Below are 17,180 nucleotides of genomic sequence, written 5' to 3'. Positions count from 1 at the left end.
ACCCACAGTGGAGACCATCGATGGTGGCATCTGCAGATCATGCCTGGGAGAATAAAAGGTTGAAAACCCAACATCTGTCTTCATCTTGTGTATTCCGGCGAAAACAGCAAGAGAGCTCCACCCAGATGAAGACTCTCCCAGAGCAGCGAAACCAGGTATGAATCTTCTTTAAGTCAAACACATAAATACACAACAAGTGTCCTAACTACTAGACAAACGGTTTAAGGGATCTTGGGTCCCGTTCTCTCGTCTCTTAACACTCGTAATATCTCTCTCTCTCATCGTCGTAAACTTCTTCTCTTCATTAGTAAAATGGACACGTCATCACCAGGGTACCAGTATCCCTCAAGTAAAGTGTCCAAGTCAAATCCTCTTCTTCTCCCTCCCTTATTCACATTAGGCTGCATAACTGTTGGACAAAACTTTTATTTTTATTAAAAAAAATGGTTTGTATTTATTATTGTTGTTTTTATATTGTGAAATAATTATATTTCGTTTATAATTAATAAACTATTTAAAAATATTTTCAAAATAGAATTTTAAAAATTCCAATCCATCTATTTATCTATAAAAGTGAGAATGCGTGGGGGTGGGGGGCACATCTCAACCTATAACACTCAATGAATTTTTTATCTACAGATTTGAAATTGTCAAACATGTGAAAAGCTTTTTAATTGGTTTTCATCCGGAAAAATGGGCTGCTAAGGGGTCAAATGTGGAGGGTGTCAGAATTTTATCTGTTTCTCAACTGTTTCACCAACGCGCATGTGTGAATCGTTCACATGACATATTACTTATGTTAAGAATAAGTAGGTTTCAGACACTTTCTAAAGATGGTGTCAAGCTGGCCTAATGGTTATCATACTTGACTCACTGTTTTTAGGCTTTGATTCGATCTCAGCTCGAGTAATTTTTTCTTTTTTACTTGCAAGAAGTGAACTGTTTAGAAAAACATAATACCCGCATGCACATATCTCAATTTATATATGAATTAAAATATAATATTTATTTGTATTTTACGACTGGACAACGCCGGGCAGCTTGCTACTTTTAAAAATGTTTGATTTGATTATTTGTTAAAAATATTTTCAAAATTTAAAAAAGTCTTTGAAAATTATAATTATAAGAAACAGTTTTTTAAAGAACAAAATTATTATTGTGAAATCTGAAAATAAGGAAGACGGACTAAACAAAATTTAAAAAATTGTTGAAAAGAAATTATTATTTGGTAAAACTATCCAATATAATAAAATATAATTGCAGATTTTTTTCAGATTTGTAACTTTCGATTTTGGATACAGCGGCTGTGATGAAAGGGATACTTTTTTTATTTTATTTTACTGTGACTCTAATTATTTGAACTTTGAACTTTGAAATGTGCTGTTCATTATTAACGATGTGTTACGTGGTTCGAAAGCTCAAATCTGTCTAAATGAACTTTCAAACACTTTATTCACATCTTTGATCCCAAAAAAAAGTGCCGTGTGAACTTGAAAACAATATTTTTGAACATTCATATGATCATTGTCTAAAATAAGAACGTAGTATCTGTTCAGATAATGCACATCATTTTCCTGTCATGGGTCAGTGAAAGAGAAATCCTTCTAGACCGTGATATATTAGATCAGAGTCAAATTTTTGACAGAATTTCAAGTTTTAAAAATTTGTGTCTGGATCTGATGCTTTTTTAAAAATGTTTCTCCCAATCAAGAGTAACCTTTTTGAGGTGCTAGATTTTTCATACATTAAATACACATTTTGCCTAATTTTGAACATGTGGGGAGGCATATAAATGACAGTTTGACTAGGAACAAGGTGTAGTATCTGTTCTTACAATACACTTCATCTTGTCTGTGCTTGGTTAATAAATTTTGCCTTCGTGGAGAGGAAAGTAAATACGAACATATGCCTATTACATTGCATATACTATGTAGTAAACAATCATTTTGACACACCGGTTCTCATTAGTTCATAGAGAATCAGCGAAACGAACCACGTGTGTACCTTTCTCTATCCTGACACAGTTTATGCATATGGCAGGAACACGTTTATACAACACTTTTTGTTTCATCATTAGGGTTAAGCATCGTTGAACCTAATAAGTACTAGGTGTGTGACTATTTAGGAATACCAGGTTCTGTATGTGGAAAGACATGGGTACCTTTTTGCAAAAACAAAATGCAAAAACTATTGTCATTATCTCCCCTCATCTCTGACTAGAGATCACTTGTGTATTTAATATTCTCTAGAAACTTCCTCTTTGAAACAACTCAACCTACACAAGGTGAATGCTCGTATTAGGCACCAAGTACCAGGTATATATTAGGTTTATCTATATATTAAACTTTTATGTACTAATGGGCCACCAATTATCAAGGCCCAAAGGCCACTCGAGAATAATGGTCAATGAGTTTACACGACGGACGTCGTAAAGACTGGTAATAACGGTTGAAACTGGACAGAATTTGGTTGTTTAAAAACTTACTAACATGGGATTTGAAATCGACCATGTTATAGTCAATTGGGAAGCAGTTGCATGGTATTGTGTTCAACAATTAAAAGAAGCAGATCAATATCAACAGAATCACCCATCCCTTGAAAATGGACTAACTTTCAAATCAATCTGTTAGAAATTGACCGGGCAATGCTGAAAGAGGTGCTGATCATCGATTATTATGATTGTTATTGATATTTGTAAAATAGAATGTCAGAAATAATGTTATCGTAGTGAAATTAATATTTTCAGATAAAATGATTTATGTTAAGATGTTATAATAGAAAAGAATGTTAGAACACAAACAATAGTTTTCAAATAAGTTGACCTCTAGAGTCTGACGTAGCATGATGTATGAGTAGTGGTCACTTAAGATGATGTAGGCTTTAGGTAGAGCATATCATTTTCAGTCAAGGGTTGGGAGTCAGGGAGAGCAAATGGAGTCGATGATCATGGAAAGAAAGACGGTCCACAGATGGTGATGGCTCCAAGTAGGGGAAGGTGTTGAATGTAAAAGTCTAGGACCAGCGTTGCAGCTTTCCAACTGAGGAAACATTCGGTAAATAAAACTCCTGTAACTACCACCAAGACTTGGTTGGTTGGTTGTTTTTGTTTTACGGCATATCAACCCTTTTCAGGTTATTTAATGCCGAATCCAAAGGTTTTGAAGAAAAATTTTTTAATAGAATATATTTGGTGTTTTCAAGTCGGTTTCTATTTAACCCATAGTTGGGACCCTAACAGATACTACCACTCCGGGTCAGAGTGGACCTGGGAGCAATTGCAATTAAAGGGTGGCTCCACACTCCCCAAAGCCCACAAGCTGGGGCCTCACCACTGGATATAGTTTAAAGTCATATTCAGGAGCACTAAGACTTGGAGTTGTATGAATTTTCATTTGCAGTTTTCCAAGGATCTGTCAAACAAAACCAAAGATGGATCAGATATGATGTTATTTGTCCCTTTCTGTTGTAAATGTTACATGTCCGTTGTTAACTGTATCTGTTAATTTTTTTTTTTTTACAAGGTGAACACCACTTATCAAGGCCCGGAAGCTACTCAGGGATAAGGGTTATTGCATGTACAGTACGTTAGTGTGGGGGTTTAATAAAAATGTCTACTTAAGGGGGCGGTTCATCAGGAATTTGTTTACGTTGGACTTGAAGACATCCAGGTTGTAGTCAGGTGAGAAGCAAGCAAACGGAACAGAGTTCCACAGGCGTTCAGTTCTAAGAAAGAAGCTTTGCTCATGGAATCTACGTTTTGATTTAGGCACAGATAAAGAGTGGGGAAAATTTTGACAGTGGTTTCAGCTAGACGGGTGTTTTTTGTAAAAGATTTGCGAGGGGGGACTAGAGATTGGAGCTCAATATATCAACACTTTCGTAATTGTTATACACACATATCAATTCAACAAACAATAGAAAAACTAGATTAGACGAGTACAACGCTAGACACGTTTATATATATATATATATATACACACACACACGAGACACAGGTATAATATATACCTCTGTCCTAGTTCTTGCAGTTTTTAACTTTAAATTCAAATGAACATATCTCGGTTCAAACAAAAATTATTAATTAAAACAAACATCATCAGAATCAGCACACCTTTGCCAATGCGAAACAAATGTATTTATGCTAGTAATGTAACAATTTTGCGTTCTGCTGCTGATGAAGTTGCTGACGGCGTTTTTGCTATCGCTAAGGTTTTTGAAACATTTCTCATGCAGAAAGTTGTTGAGATGCTCGAAAAAGTGCTAGTCGGTAGGTTAGAGGTTTGGAGAGTATGGTGGATGAAGCAGTGTTTCATTCGTTCAACTACTGCAGGATCGGTTTATGAGGGGCGTGCAATAAGTAATGCCCCTGAACCACTTCCCATAGCAGTAGAGCAACGAAACTTGGCACAGTTATTAGTCTTTCTCTACATAGGAACTAACCAGAGTGATGCATTTCTCCCATCGTTTGATGCAGCTCTGGAGACCATTTTTGTAGAACACCCTAGGTTGGTCCTCCAACCATGACGTGACTTCAGAAATTAAGGCTGCATCATCTGGGAAATGCTTTCCTTTCAAAAACAACTTCATGGTTGGGAAGAGGTAAAAGTCAGAGGGTGCAAGGTCAGGAGTAGGGAGGATGTGGGAGGATTTCATAACCACACGCCCGTGCTTCTGATCTAGCAACATGCAAGTTGTGGACCGGAGTGTTGTCCTGCAGGAGGAGAGTACCTTTGCTGATCTTGCCCCGCCTCTTGATTTTGATAGCTTACCTTAATTTCCTCAAAAATGAAGCATAATAGGCTCCTGTAATTGCAGTACCCTTTGCCAGGAAATCTGTCATCGCTACTCCGTCCTGGTCCCAGAAGACTGTGAGCATGACGTTGCCAGTGGAGGGCTGCACCCTTGCCTTCTTTGGAGATGGTGAGTCCAAGTGCTTCCACTGCATTGACTGGGCTTTGGTCTCTGGATCATAGTGATGGACCCAGGTTTCATCCTGTGTAATCAGTCTTTTGAAAAACTTTGACTCATCTTCTTGGCTTATCTCCAAATTCATCCTCGAGCACTCGATGCGTTCTCACTTCTGGAATGGTGTGAGCAACCTGGGAATCCACCTGGCAGACACCTTATGCATATGCAAATGGCTATTTGGCGAATAGTAATGCGCCGATCTTCCAAAATGGCTGCCTCAACTTGATGGACAGATGCCTCATCAATGGCAGAAGAGAGACAATCAGGTGTGGGAGCTGTTTCCACAGACTTCCGGTCATGTTTGAATTCACGATGCCAGCGTTTTACAAGATTATATGATGGGGCATTATCACCATAATTTTCTTTCATTTCATCAAAAGTCTCCTGTGGTGTGCGTCCTTTGAAATACAAAAACAGGATCACTGTTCGACATTCAACAGGCTCCATTTCACTCCTGACTCAGTTCAAACACCTGTAAAACAGAAACCACAATTAGTTCAGAGCTGTAATTTACCACATAACCTGTAGAGATATAAATCATTGCACAGGCAAAATTTCAGCTAGATCAGACAACTGGAAGTGGGTTAGGGGCATTACTTATTGCACGCCCTTCGTAGCAATGTGCGGTCGAGCATTGTCATGGAGGAGAATTTGGTCTTTTCTGTTGAGTAATGCTGGGTGTTGTTGTCGAAGTTTCTGATACATTTCATCTATTTGTTAACAGTACTTCTCTGCTTTAATAGTTTCACCTACATTAAAAAACCTAATAGATAAGACCAGTTGCAGACCATCAAACAGTGAGTATGACTTTCTTTTGGTGCAACTCGGGTTTCGGGAACTGTCGAGGAGCTTCCTTGGCATCTAATTACTAAGCTGAGCATCGCCGGTTGTCATAAAGAACCTACTTTTCATCGCAAGTCACGACATGGTCGATAAACGGGTCGTTCTTGTTGCATAAAAAAAGAGAAGATGACACTTCATAACAGCGTTTATTTTGGTTGTCGTTCAATTCATGAAGTACTTAATTATCAAGGTGTTTTTTGTCCTTCCAATCACTCTCAAGTGGTTGGAAATCGTCGTATACGTTACGTCCAATTCAGGAGTAAGTTTTCGAACAGTTGTGCATGGATTGGCGTTGACTAAAGCTCCTAATTGACCGTTGTCAATATCCAATGGTTAACCACTACACTCATCATCTTCAAGACTCTAGTCGCCGCCACAAAATTTCTTAAATCACCATTGTGATATGCATTCAGTAGTGGTTCCTGGGTCAAACTCTTCATTGATTTTATAAGCTTTTTCAGCAGCTTTTCGGCCTAGCTTGAGTTGAAATAAGAAAATTGTGCAAATTTTCTTTTTTTGCATCTTGTATTCAACGTTCTGAAAAGAAATCATAATTGTTTTAAAACGATTGTAATTCAAACGATTAGATCGAGCACAAAAACGCTCTTTAAAATGTAAAGGTATTATAACGAGTACTTATTTGAAAATACATCATTTGAAATCAAAATTAAAAATTCTATAAGAACTTTCTTTTCAACCCGGTAAAGTTTACAACAGATTATCAGAATAGATTTTATGTTAAACCATTGAGATTAGTGTCTCTGGTAAAATAGAAAGTAATGACGTCATCATCAAAAATAGTATCATGTTTCTGTTTAGTTTTAGGGACATCAGAGGGGAAAAATAAAATAGTTTCATGGAAAAAAATGTCCATAATATATATTCTTTGGATCACGAAGCCTCTTTATATATTCTAGGATGATGCATTCTAGAAAAAGGCATCCAATTTGATTTGTTTCATTTTTTGGGGAGAATAGTGGTATAGTTTGTGACTCATGATAAAACAGACTTTTTGTCCGCATGTTCCGGCTGTTCAGACGCCACAAAATCCAAACGGGATGACCCTATCAAACAGAAATAAATGACGAAACAGCATTTAAAGCAAGAATAAAAAAAAACACTCATCTTATGAAAAATTTTATGAAAAAAATATTCATTTTTTTGATGAAAAAGATATAATGAATTATTCGATTCGCAATTGTCAATTGTCATCTGCTATAATCTGCTCAGTTAAGCATGTTGGCATATTTATTTTTTATTTTTATTTTTTTTTGCTATTTATTTTTTTTCCTTTTTATTTTACTTGACCGTCAGCACTTATCAAGGCCCATAATGGTTTGCTGTTGGAAGATGCCAATAAAATGTCAGTTTCAGTGTGGGTCACAAACTGCAAGCCCCATCCCCCCTCCTTAAAAAAAAAACGAGCAAATACTACTTACACAGTCTTCTCTTGGTCCCAGTATTCTATATTATCTGAAACCCAAGGGTTTGATGGCTCTGGTGTCGTGATAAAGGCATCAAATTCTGCATATTGTTCATAATAAGCAATAAAACTGAAAAAAAAGGAAGCGTTTATTATATTATCAAATGAGAAATATAAGTTGGGAGACAACGTAAGAATGAGCAAATATCTTACCTGGGCCTTATTCATTCATATTGTATGAAGTATTATAAAAGTTACGCTATGTTAATGTTGATAATCCAAACACTAAAATTCATACCAAAATCAACACGGTAGAGTCTCTGCTCAAATTCATATTATTCAGATTCTTGAGACTAGTGTTCTCATCTTGAATATTATTCACACAATGGTTCAGTCGATGTAACCTCCGGCCTTTTTGAGGTGCATCTTGTGGAACTTAGGAATCTTTCTGTTGAATTCCGGAATCTTTTTGTCAAACTCGGGAATCTGCACAGAAATTCATACAGACTCCTTTATTTAATGCAAGGGGGCAGCATACTCTCGTTCCATCATCTATGACTGTATAAAAGTCCTAAGAAATTCACAATAGTATTTTGAGTGTCATCCATGCTAGAAAACTAACCTTTAACCTCCAGAAGAGTGTAACTTACAACTGAATTTTACCAAGTACTTTATCCACTACGCCATGAGTCCTTGCAGACAAGTTTGACAAGATACACCTGAAGGAAGTCAGAGGTTGTGCAAATAACACACAGGATGAGAACAGTAGTCTGAATAATCCAAATAATATGAATTATCAATCCCCATCTAAAAATTTCAAGAACATAATATCAAAGTTATGTTAAAAGTCAAAGCGCATTTAGTGACAGCTTTAATGTTAAAGTAAGATTCTGTACTGAGTCCGTTGCTTTTCGTTTCTGCCTTAGGAGTATTGTCCAGAAAGTTTTATACGAGTCGTTTGGAAAAGATGCTCTATTCTGCTGCTTTAGAACTTGTCCGTGAAACAACAGATGATCTAATTGTTAAGTAAAAGTAATTGTTAAGTAAAAGTAATTGTTTTAACTAAAAGTAATTGTTAAGTAAAAGAATGCTATAGAAAGTCAAACTTAAGACCAAAATGGTTGTAGTGTTGGAAGCTCCTGAAAGGGGAGACTTCTTCGGCTCAGTATGTAAAAAAGTGAGTCGATTGCAATTCTGTTGTTTGTGGTACCTTAAACATTGGATGAATAAATTGCATCATTTTTTTGTTGTTGTTTTTCTTTCTTTTTTATTTTTACTTGTATTGCCCCCCCCCTCACACACAAAAAAAAGGTACATTATCACTGATACGCAAGGGGTTACTCTGAATTATGAATCATATACTAAAGGGGTATCCTTAGTGGGGAGTTGTGTAGTGAGATGTTTGTTTACATGTCATTTAAATTTCTGCATGTTGATACAGTTAAGGAAACACGGAACATTAAGAGAATTGCAAACACTTGCAACTCAAAGAAAAAAGCAATTAAAGTAAAAAGCTGTCCGACATTTGGGTTCCTCACAGTAAATGTGTGCGATTTTGCCGATGGTTGAGTCGAAAGAAGATATTTACTTCAAGGGGGCACCACTATAGCAAGTTCGTCAGAGCACATTTCATTAAAGTACATATAAAACAAGCACATGGATGTAACATTGCAGCGATGGGACAGAGGTTGAAGTTTTGTTGACACTGTGGGATCTATTAGATTAAAGGAACTTTTTCAGGCACAATCTAAGAAGGAGAGGCAAGTGGTTGTTGCACTAACCCAGATGTGGCAACAATATTCCATATATGTCGGATGTTGGCTTTGTAAAGATATACAAGGGTCATTACAAAAGTAATGTCTCTTATTTTTTATTTCGCCCAAATAGATAAGAGAGGATTGCAAATTGCATTGTTATGATGACTGAACTTATGCATCATAGGTTGAAAATTTCATCTCTCTGTTGCCAATGTTGACGGTGCAAGACTCTAAGAAACCAACTCATGTCATGGACATATATCATAAGCAGAGATGCGTCATTGAATTCCTCCATGTACAAAAAATTGAACCGATCAACATTCACTTGCGCCTGTTGAATGTTTATGAAGCCGATACAGTTGATGTCAGCACAGGTGCGAGAGGGGTTCGTCGATTTTAAAGTATTGATAGGGATGAGAGTGACAAAGTACACTTCGGACTTTTAAGACTGAGGCATCAAAAGCATCTGGCAAAAGTGCATCGACAATAGTCGTTCGTTTTAATAGTATTACTCCCATGTTCGTAGCTCTTCAACGTTTTAGTTTTTGTGTTGAAAAAATAGGAAGCCTTACTTTTGGAACAACTCATATATATATATATATATATATATATATATATATATATTTCTGTAGAAATATATTTTCTTATTATATATCAATTCTTATTTAAAAAGCTCAATGTAATTACAGAGCAATATAGAGAATACATGACAAAAAATTATATTCCAAAATTCATGATGTTGACCATCTTATAATTTATTCCTTTAATTCAGTTGTAATTGTATAAGTCAACTGAATTAAAGTAATAAATTATAAGATGGTCAACATCATGAATTTTGGAATATAGCTTTGTGTCATATATTCTCTATATATATTTATTCTCTCTCTCTTTCTCTCTCTCTCTTTCTCTCTCTCTCTATATATATATATATTATTCTCTCTTTCTCTCTCTCTCTCTCTCTATATATATATATATATATCATTCTCTCTCTATGTATATATTTATATTATTCTCACTATATATATTCTTATATATATATTATTCTCTCTCTCTCTCTATATATATATATATATATATATATTATTCTCTCTCTATATATACTTATATATATATATATATATATTATTCTCTCTATATATACTTATATATATATATTTTTCTCTCTATATATATACTTATATATATATTGTATTGGTAGTAATTATTAAGTGGGTCTACCAAAAGAGTGCTCAATGTTTAGACAGAGCCAAAATAAGTTAATTTAGTATACAAACAAATGGCTACACATAGGCATACATGTTTCAGCGAAAACCCAGTAAGGGAATCGCTTCGTCAGGCCAAGGACATCTCTGCTATTAGGAACCCACGAATAACTTTCCACCATTTTGCAGCTTCCGTTTACGCTACACGCTGCAGCATGAACGACGGCTTGCTTCACCTAGCAAACTGCGGTCTCACATGGCGTACCAATCAAAAAATTACGGACTGACATTTTTTTAATGACTTACAGTTAAAGAAAAGTACAACAAATTGGGGGACTTTTTTTTTTTTTTAAATGGTGGAAAGTAGTTCGTGGGTTCAGCGGTAAATACCATGCAAACGGTAAATTTGCCCCAAGTTTGACTATCAGATTCGTTGTCAGCGACCTCAATTACCTATAATAAAAACAAATTAGAGTGGTCGGTGTTCTGTAGTAGCGGATCTGGATATTTACCATATATATATATATACACCGGATTTTTTGGCATATAAGATGACCCTTAAAGTTAAAAACTCATCTTTAAAAACCAATGTTACCGGGTGTTGCAATTTCTAGCCTAGGGTAAACAAACATGGTTTCGTGATTTAGTAGTCGTCTTATACAACGGATATATGATAAATTTATAAAAAATGGGTCCAATTTCGTGACTCATCTGACGGTCGCCTGATATGCCTGATATTATGTATATATATAATAAGTGTAGACTTATCACTTGGTAATAAATGAGGTATAGATCCGATCCAATAGTGCTCAATATTAAATCAGTTATTAGTAGAGCTCGTGCATGTATGGGCCTTTTGCTTACATTGGCATAGAAAGATTCCGCCTTTTGCAACTTTCACAGTGCAGTTCAATCGCAAATTAGTTCTGAGAAGGTTATGCACAGCCATCGTTCATCGCTGGTAAAAGTGCATTTTTTTTTTTTTTTTTTAAACAGTGATCACCACTTATCAAGGCCCGGAAGTCACTCAGGGATAAGGGTTATTGCAAGTACATTATGTTAGTGTGGAGATTTGATGAAGTGTTTAATTAAGGGGGCGGTTCATTAGGAATTTGTTAACATTGGACTTGAAGACATCCAAGTTGTAGTCCGGAGGGAAGCACGCAGACGGAACAGAGTTCCACAGGCGTGCAGTTCTAAGAAAGAAGCTTTGTTCATGGAATCCGCATTTTGATTTAGGCACAGATATAGAGTGGGGCAAATTTTTCACAGTGGATTCAGCTAGACGGGTGTTTTTCATGAAAGATTGGCGAGGGGGGGGCAGAGATTGGAGTTCAGACGAGCACCTGCCATGGAAATAACGATAAAACAAGTGCATTGAGAATGGTGGTGACTGTAGAAAAATAATTTCTGGAGCACAAAAGATCGCTGGTATATGGTGCCACTCCCATCTTCGTAACTCTTCAACTTTTTTTAGTTAAAAATAGGAGACTCTAATTTTGGAACAGTCCTCGTATATTTGAAAAAACATGTTAGTACCATACTTTTCTTTATGTATTGTTTTCATTTTAAGAAAACATTAGAAAATATATTTTTAAACAAAAATAATTCGCTTTGCACAAATGCTGAAAACTCTTTATGTTTGCAAAAAAGGGTCATTTAGTTATAAAAAAAATATTTATGTAATGTTTTTGCATGCTATGTTTTTTTTTTAATTTTTTTAATTTATAAAAAACGTATCCAGTTCAAAACGATCTTTTAAATTCGAGTAATATTTAGAATCGAGTTTTTGGCATCGTAAAAACTACGGCCTTAGTAAGGTGTACTCTGCCTATTCATTTTTATCAACCATTCAGACAAAAAGAACAATTTTAAAAAAAGATCACAAGTTTTTAATAGTATATAGATGAGAGTTCGAAATTACACTTGAAATGAATACTTTTAAAATGTCGCTTCTTTGTAGACATGGGGAGGGGCAAGCACTCTTGCTGAATTATCCACTAATTCTATTGGCTTCAATAAACTCTTCAAGCCTAAATCTTTCTGGACTTTTTGCTTACCCTTCTGCGGGGGAGGGGAGAGTGAATATATATATCTTAGTTTGACAAAGCTTTCTAGATATAGCGAGGGGGAAAACATGCATAATGAAGTAGCCACTAATTCTATTGGCTTCAGTAAACTCTTTAAGCTTAAATCTTACCTGATTTTGTACCTAACCTTCTGTGGAGTGGGGGGTAGTAAATAAATACACCTTAGTCTGACAGAGCTGGGCAACTAGTGCCACAGAATCCGGCCTTGTAATACTAGGCATGTATCCACGATTGATATAGCATGTCAAAAAAGAATTTTGATATATTCGTATATATTGACACAAACATTTAGCTTATCGTCTGTAGTAAAGATTGAACCTTCAACCTCCAAAAAACTTTTACTTAGAACTGATTGTTAATTAACGCTTTTATCCGTTGCACCACTTATGAATATACTCTCATCAATATGGTAAGATAGTTTTAATGGAACCAAAACCAACCAGTGGAGACTAAAGAGACATCTGGGCACCTGCTGGTCATTTTGTCATCACCAAATGAATGAAATTTGCATAAACACCATTGTCTAAATGCATGCTATCTTGTCATTATTCATGGCACCACAAAAACTTGCAATCTCTGCTCTTGAGAATTCTTTCCAACCACTTTCGGACGAAACTCTAAATAGAAAGAGTGCCACCAACATCTTTTTCACCTACAGAGTGACAGAAAAATGAACTGGTGCCCTTCCCTCACTCCTTCTCATCTTGTAAGGGTTAAGGAGGCTGTATATGTCAAGACAGTCCTGTCTTAACAGGAATTAAAATGGCTAGAATAGCACGGAGGCCATGAATAGTAATTGCCTTTAAATGTCTCCTGATAACGTCGTGGGGTGAAATTGCTGGACATTTTTTTTTTTTCTGCTTTTCCTTTCTTTTTTATTAGATTGCTCGTCCATCTCTTTTGTGTCCAAAGTTTTGCAAATTTTCTCTTTTCTTTTTCGTTTTGTTCTTTCCCTGATTGTTATCAGTGCAATGTGGTTCTGATCGAAGATGTCGACCTCAAATAGAACTGGTTTTTCTTGTCATGAATAGACTATTTCCAGAAAATCGACAGACTCCGTTCATTTTCAGACGACCCGAATCGCATGCTTCTATGGACAATCCGGTAACACATTATTCTCCATAGCATACGTATACAGGATGGTATTGTGGCCTGGTCCATGGCTTTGGTATGATGATTTTGGACAACAATAACGTTTTATGGAATTGACAAAAACCAGATCGACATTTCATATAAATTGGGTATAAAATTTATGTTACATCGATTGAAGAAAATTAAACATATATAGGAACATGTTTGCATATTTAAATTGAAACAAATTAAACATTGAAAATATTAGGGTCACCATGCGAGGTACGGTCGACTGGAGCAATCTAGCTAGGCTTTTTACTTCTGGGGTCTAAAACGGTTTTTAATAGTTGCAAATACTTTGAATAAACACGTTCCTATGAAAACTAACTTACTTATGGAAGTGAATCCCGACAAATCAGAGAAAGAAAGAGGGTAGCTATTCAGGTTATTTGCTTTCTAGTATGCGTCCGAATCACATCTCAATTTCACTATAGTACTAACCTCCCTCCCACCATAAGAAGATATGGCATATTTCGTAATTTAGTATATATCTTTTTTAATTTGTAATTCAGTTATTTCAATTTGAAATTTAGTCACATTTCTGAATTTCGGAGATGAAAATTGGTTATTCGTATTATTTGGATTCATTGACCTACTGTTCTCATCTTCAGTGCTATTTTTACAACGTTTCAGTCGATGTAACCTTCGACCTTTTTCAGGTGTATCGTGTCGAATTCAGGAATGTTTCTGCTGAACTCAGGAATTTGGATGGAATTTTAAACAGAACGTCTGCAAGGCGCGTGGCGCAGTAGTTAGAGTATTTGGAAAAATCAATTGTAAAAGTGATGTTCTTTTAAAGGTTGAAGGTTCAATTTTCAGTGTGAGTGACCGGAAAATACAACTGTGAATGACCTCTATCCAGCCATGGGTGGCGGGCGGAGAGCAAGCTACCCCCTTGAAATAAATCGTTCTGTTCTAAATTCTGTCGAAACTCTTGAGTTTGACAGAAACATTCCCGAGATTGAAGAAAGTCGGAGGTTACATCAATTGAAACGTTGTGAAACTGACACTCAAAATGAGATCAGTAGACGGAAACGCCATGCTAATGATACCCAAAATAAGAATAATAGTTTAGATTAATCAAGATAACACAAGCAGTTGTACAAAGAATCCAAATATAAAATTCAGTTGTTTTAATTTGAATTTCTGAATTTCATATTGGAAATTGCAAAGTTGCCCGACTTACCTTTCAGCAACTTTGGATATTTTTACTCTTCGTTTCTCCAATTTTTGTTTTAGACTTTCAATCTGAAAGAAAAATAAAAGAAATTCTTCAATTCATAAATTATATGGCGATCAAAAATTCATCCATAGAATGATCGCACAATAACGTATGTATCAGTTTAATTATATATGAGTAAAAAATATCCAAATGTTTGAATTCCAACGAAGTTGTTGATCGTGCTCAATGAAAAAAGTAGGGTATTATTTTAATCAATTTAGGTAAAAAAAAGAAAAAAATAATAATAAGTCGCTATGATAAATTAACTGTTTTAGTTTGTAAAGACATAGTCAGGTGACGATTAACTTCTGGTCTTCTCGAGAGGAGTCATATAAAAACCAAATAGAAAAAAGTTGAAATATTAGAAAAAAGTTAAAAGAAAAAAAAAAGTTTTGAATGCCGTTCCTTATAATGACACATCACGCCACGTGTTTTTTTTGGTTTTATATATAAATTTTTTACTGATTAAGATTGATTCAGATGCAATTACCGATTCCGATTCTTTTACCAGTTATATATATGTATAGGTCTGTCTATTTATCTATCTCTCTATCTATACGTATATACATGTATATATATACGCATATATACACGTATATATGTATGTATATATATATGTATGTATATATATACGTATATATGTATATATATGTATATATATGTATATATACATATATATATGTATATATACGTATATATATATGTATATATGCGTATATATATGTATATATACGTATATATATGTATATATATACGCATCTATATATGTACATATATAGGTATATACATATGTATATATATAGACATATATATGTATATATACGTATATATATGTATATATACGTATATATACGTATGTATATATATGTATATATATGTATATATACATATATATACGTATATATATACGTATATATATATATGTATATACGTATATATATGTGTGTATATATACGTAAATATATGTGTATATGTACGTATATATATGTATATATATACGTATATATATGTATATACACGTGTATATGTATATATATATACGCATATATATGTATATCTACGTATATATGAATATATATACGTATATTTATGTATATATACGTATATATGTATATATACATATATATATATGCATATATACGTATATGTATATATATATGTATATATATGTATATATATACGTATATATATATGTATATATAAACGTATATATATATACGTATATATATGCGTATATATATGTATATATGTATATATGTATATACGTATATATAAATATGTATATACGTATATATATTAATATATATACGTATATATATATGTATATACGTATAAATAAATATATACGTATATATACATATATACGTATATATACTTATATATATGTATATATACGTATATATATGTATATATATACGTATATATGTACGTATACAAATAAGTATATATATACGTATATATGTACGTATATATATGTATATATACGTATATATATACGTATATATATGTATATATATACGTATTATATATATGTAAATATATACGTATATGTATATATGTATATATATACGTATATATATGTAAATGTATATATGTATATATGCGTATATATATGTAAATATATACGTATATATATGTATATATACGTATATATATGTATATATGTATATATATACGTATATATATGTATATATATGTATATATGTATATATATACGTATATATATGTACATATATGTATATATGTGTATATATGCATATATATGTGTATATATATGTATATATACGTATATATATATGTATATATACGTATATATATGTATATATATGTATATATTTTCGTATATATATGTATATATATACGTATATATATGTGTATATATGCGTATATACATGCGTATATATACGTATATATATGCATATATATATACGTATATATATGCATATATATACGTATATATATATCTATATATACGTATATATATATATGTGTATATATACGCATATACATGTGTATATATACGCATATATTTGTGTATATATATATACGTATATATATGCATATATGTACGTGTATATACATGTATATATACGTGTATATGTATGTATATATACGTTTATATGTATGTATATATACGCGTATATATATGTATATATACGTGTATATATATATGTATATATATACGTATATACATATGTATATATATACGTATATACATATGTATATATATACGTATATATATGTATATATATACGTATATATATGTATATATATACGTATATATATGTATATATATACGTATATATATGTATATATATACGTATATATACATATATATATATGCATATATATACGTATATGCGTGTATATATATGCATATATATACGTATATGCGTGTATATATATGTATATATACGTATATATATGAATATATATACGTGTATTTATATGTATATATACGTGTATATATATGTATATATATACGTATATATATGTATATATGCGTATATATATGTATATACGTGTATATATATATGCATATAT

At 33.3% G+C, this 17,180-nt stretch overlaps 1 protein-coding gene across 7 annotated transcripts in view; it reads right to left on the bottom strand.

The window, feature by feature from the left end:
• Positions 1-17,180, bottom strand: part of LOC145294057 (regulator of G-protein signaling 7-like) — a 728,168-nt gene that overhangs the window by 211,592 nt on the left and 499,396 nt on the right. For all 7 annotated transcript variants that reach the window (XM_080141049.1, XM_080141054.1, XM_080141050.1 and 4 more), the window contains 2 exons: positions 14,601-14,662; positions 7,251-7,364 (listed from right to left, as the gene is read on the bottom strand). In XM_080141049.1, coding sequence (XP_079997175.1) covers positions 7,251-7,364; positions 14,601-14,662 — 176 coding nt within the window. The remainder of the gene's footprint in view (positions 1-7,250; positions 7,365-14,600; positions 14,663-17,180) is intronic.

Source organism: Euprymna scolopes, chromosome 15 (genome assembly GCF_053919585.1).
Source record: "Euprymna scolopes isolate OS-2025 chromosome 15, ASM5391958v1, whole genome shotgun sequence".
Lineage (NCBI taxonomy): Eukaryota > Metazoa > Mollusca > Cephalopoda > Sepiida > Sepiolidae > Euprymna > Euprymna scolopes.
Note: the sequence above shows the minus strand (reverse complement) of the source record. Positions and strands in the feature narration are given on the sequence as shown.